The sequence below is a fragment of the Taudactylus pleione genome, unplaced genomic scaffold, assembly GCF_031769625.1.
Source record: "Taudactylus pleione unplaced genomic scaffold, aTauple2 ptg000109l, whole genome shotgun sequence".
Lineage (NCBI taxonomy): Eukaryota > Metazoa > Chordata > Amphibia > Anura > Myobatrachidae > Taudactylus > Taudactylus pleione.
In genome coordinates, this window is record NW_028284511.1 from 10,513,367 (window position 1) to 10,514,837 (window position 1,471).

The following is a 1,471-nucleotide window of genomic DNA, read 5'->3' on the forward strand; positions in this document are numbered from 1 at the left end:
GTTGTACAGGCCATCAACAACCAAAGATCCTCGTGCCTCCCGGTGCTGTGACTTCTAGCTTACATGGTGCTGCGCGCGTTGCAAATGAATATTAGCTTTACCGCTAGGCACGTCCCTGGGGTTGACAATGCTATTGCTGAAGCGCTGCCTAGGCAAGATTGGGTGAGGTTCAGGGCTTTGGCTCCCACAGCAGCTTTAAGAGGTGAATCATGTCCATCTCATTGTTGGCAGATTATCAAGCCGGCATGGAGGATCTCGCACGTCGGTCCGTGGCCCCTCGGACCTTGACTGCGTATCAGGCCTCGTGGCACCAATGGGAATGCTTCTTGCAGAGTCGGAGATCAGCAGGTATTTCCAAGCGTGCACTCATGATAGAATTTGTGTGGAGTCTGTTTGGTGAAGGCAGGTCGCGGGCTTATGTAGCCAAGAGGCTGGCCAGCATTTCCTTCTTCTTGCAACTAGCAGGAAGGAGGGATGCCACTAAGGGTTTTTTGATACAAAAGGCTCTTAGAGGCTGGTCTCGCGCACGCCCGGCGTCGGATGATCGTCGGCGCCCCATTGGTCCGGACCTATTATTACGATTAATTGAGTGTTTGCCAGTTATATGTTCATCCCCTTTTGAAGCGTCGCTTTTCCAGCTCGCTTTTGCGATGGCCTTTCATGGGGCTTTTCGCATCAGCGAGTTGGTTGCACAGTCTCGTTCCGCCCCTCCCCCGCTGCTGCGATCTCACGTTGTCCTTCGTGGCTCCATGCTTTGCCGTATTCAACGGTCTAAGACTGATCAGCTGGGCAGGGGTCGATGGGTGTCCCTGCAATCCTCTCCGATGGAGGGTATTTGTCCGATACACCTGGTGTCCCAATATATCATTCACCGCCCCGCGCTTGAAGGGGCTTGGCTCATGCATTTAGATGGTTCCCCTCTAACTAAATTTCAGTTTCGGTCGGTTTTTTATCGTTGCATACGGCACATCGGGCTTTCCACATCGGAGTTCGGTACTCATTCCTTTCGGATTGGCGCAGCGACTTTTGCAGCTTCTTCAGGTTCTTCTCCACAGGAGATCCAGGCCCTCGGACGGTGGAAGTCCGACGCATTCAGAAGATATGTCCCTTTGGAGTCTTGATGTACTTTGTTTCAGGCTTGAGTGCTTCGGCCAACTCGTCACCTTTTAGGTGGGGGTCTCGGGGGATTTTGCCCTGTTTTTTGCCCTGCATTGGACAATGATTGGTTATCTACATAATAAAATGATGAAGAAATGATAGTCAAAAAATAAAAAGATCCAGCAGGTTTTTTGTAGGTTTTTACCTCGGGTCAAGCCTTCCTTCCCCCTCTTCCCACCCCACCCACCATCTCCCTCTGCAATATTGTTAGTCACAGTATCTCATGTATTTTTCTGTGTATTGCAGGTGGCATCCAGGATTGTAAGCCCATTTGGTTTGTCGGTCATTCCTATATGTTTTGGGCGGAGCAGTC

The 1,471-nt window shown here is 50.9% G+C and overlaps 1 protein-coding gene across 1 annotated transcript; it reads left to right on the forward strand.

Annotated features, from left to right (window-relative positions):
* The first annotated feature begins 209 nt into the window (after positions 1-209).
* Positions 210-1,121, forward strand: LOC148525259 (uncharacterized). Its single transcript, XM_088471040.1, has one exon. It carries the CDS (start codon positions 210-212, stop codon positions 1,119-1,121), a length of 912 nt encoding a protein of 303 aa, XP_088327166.1.
* Positions 1,122-1,471: the final 350 nt, after the last annotated feature.

Coding starts and splice junctions, on each gene's coding strand:
- LOC148525259 (XM_088471040.1), top strand. CDS start 210: ATGTCCATCTCATTGTTGGCAGATTATCAAGCCGGCATGGAGGATCTC.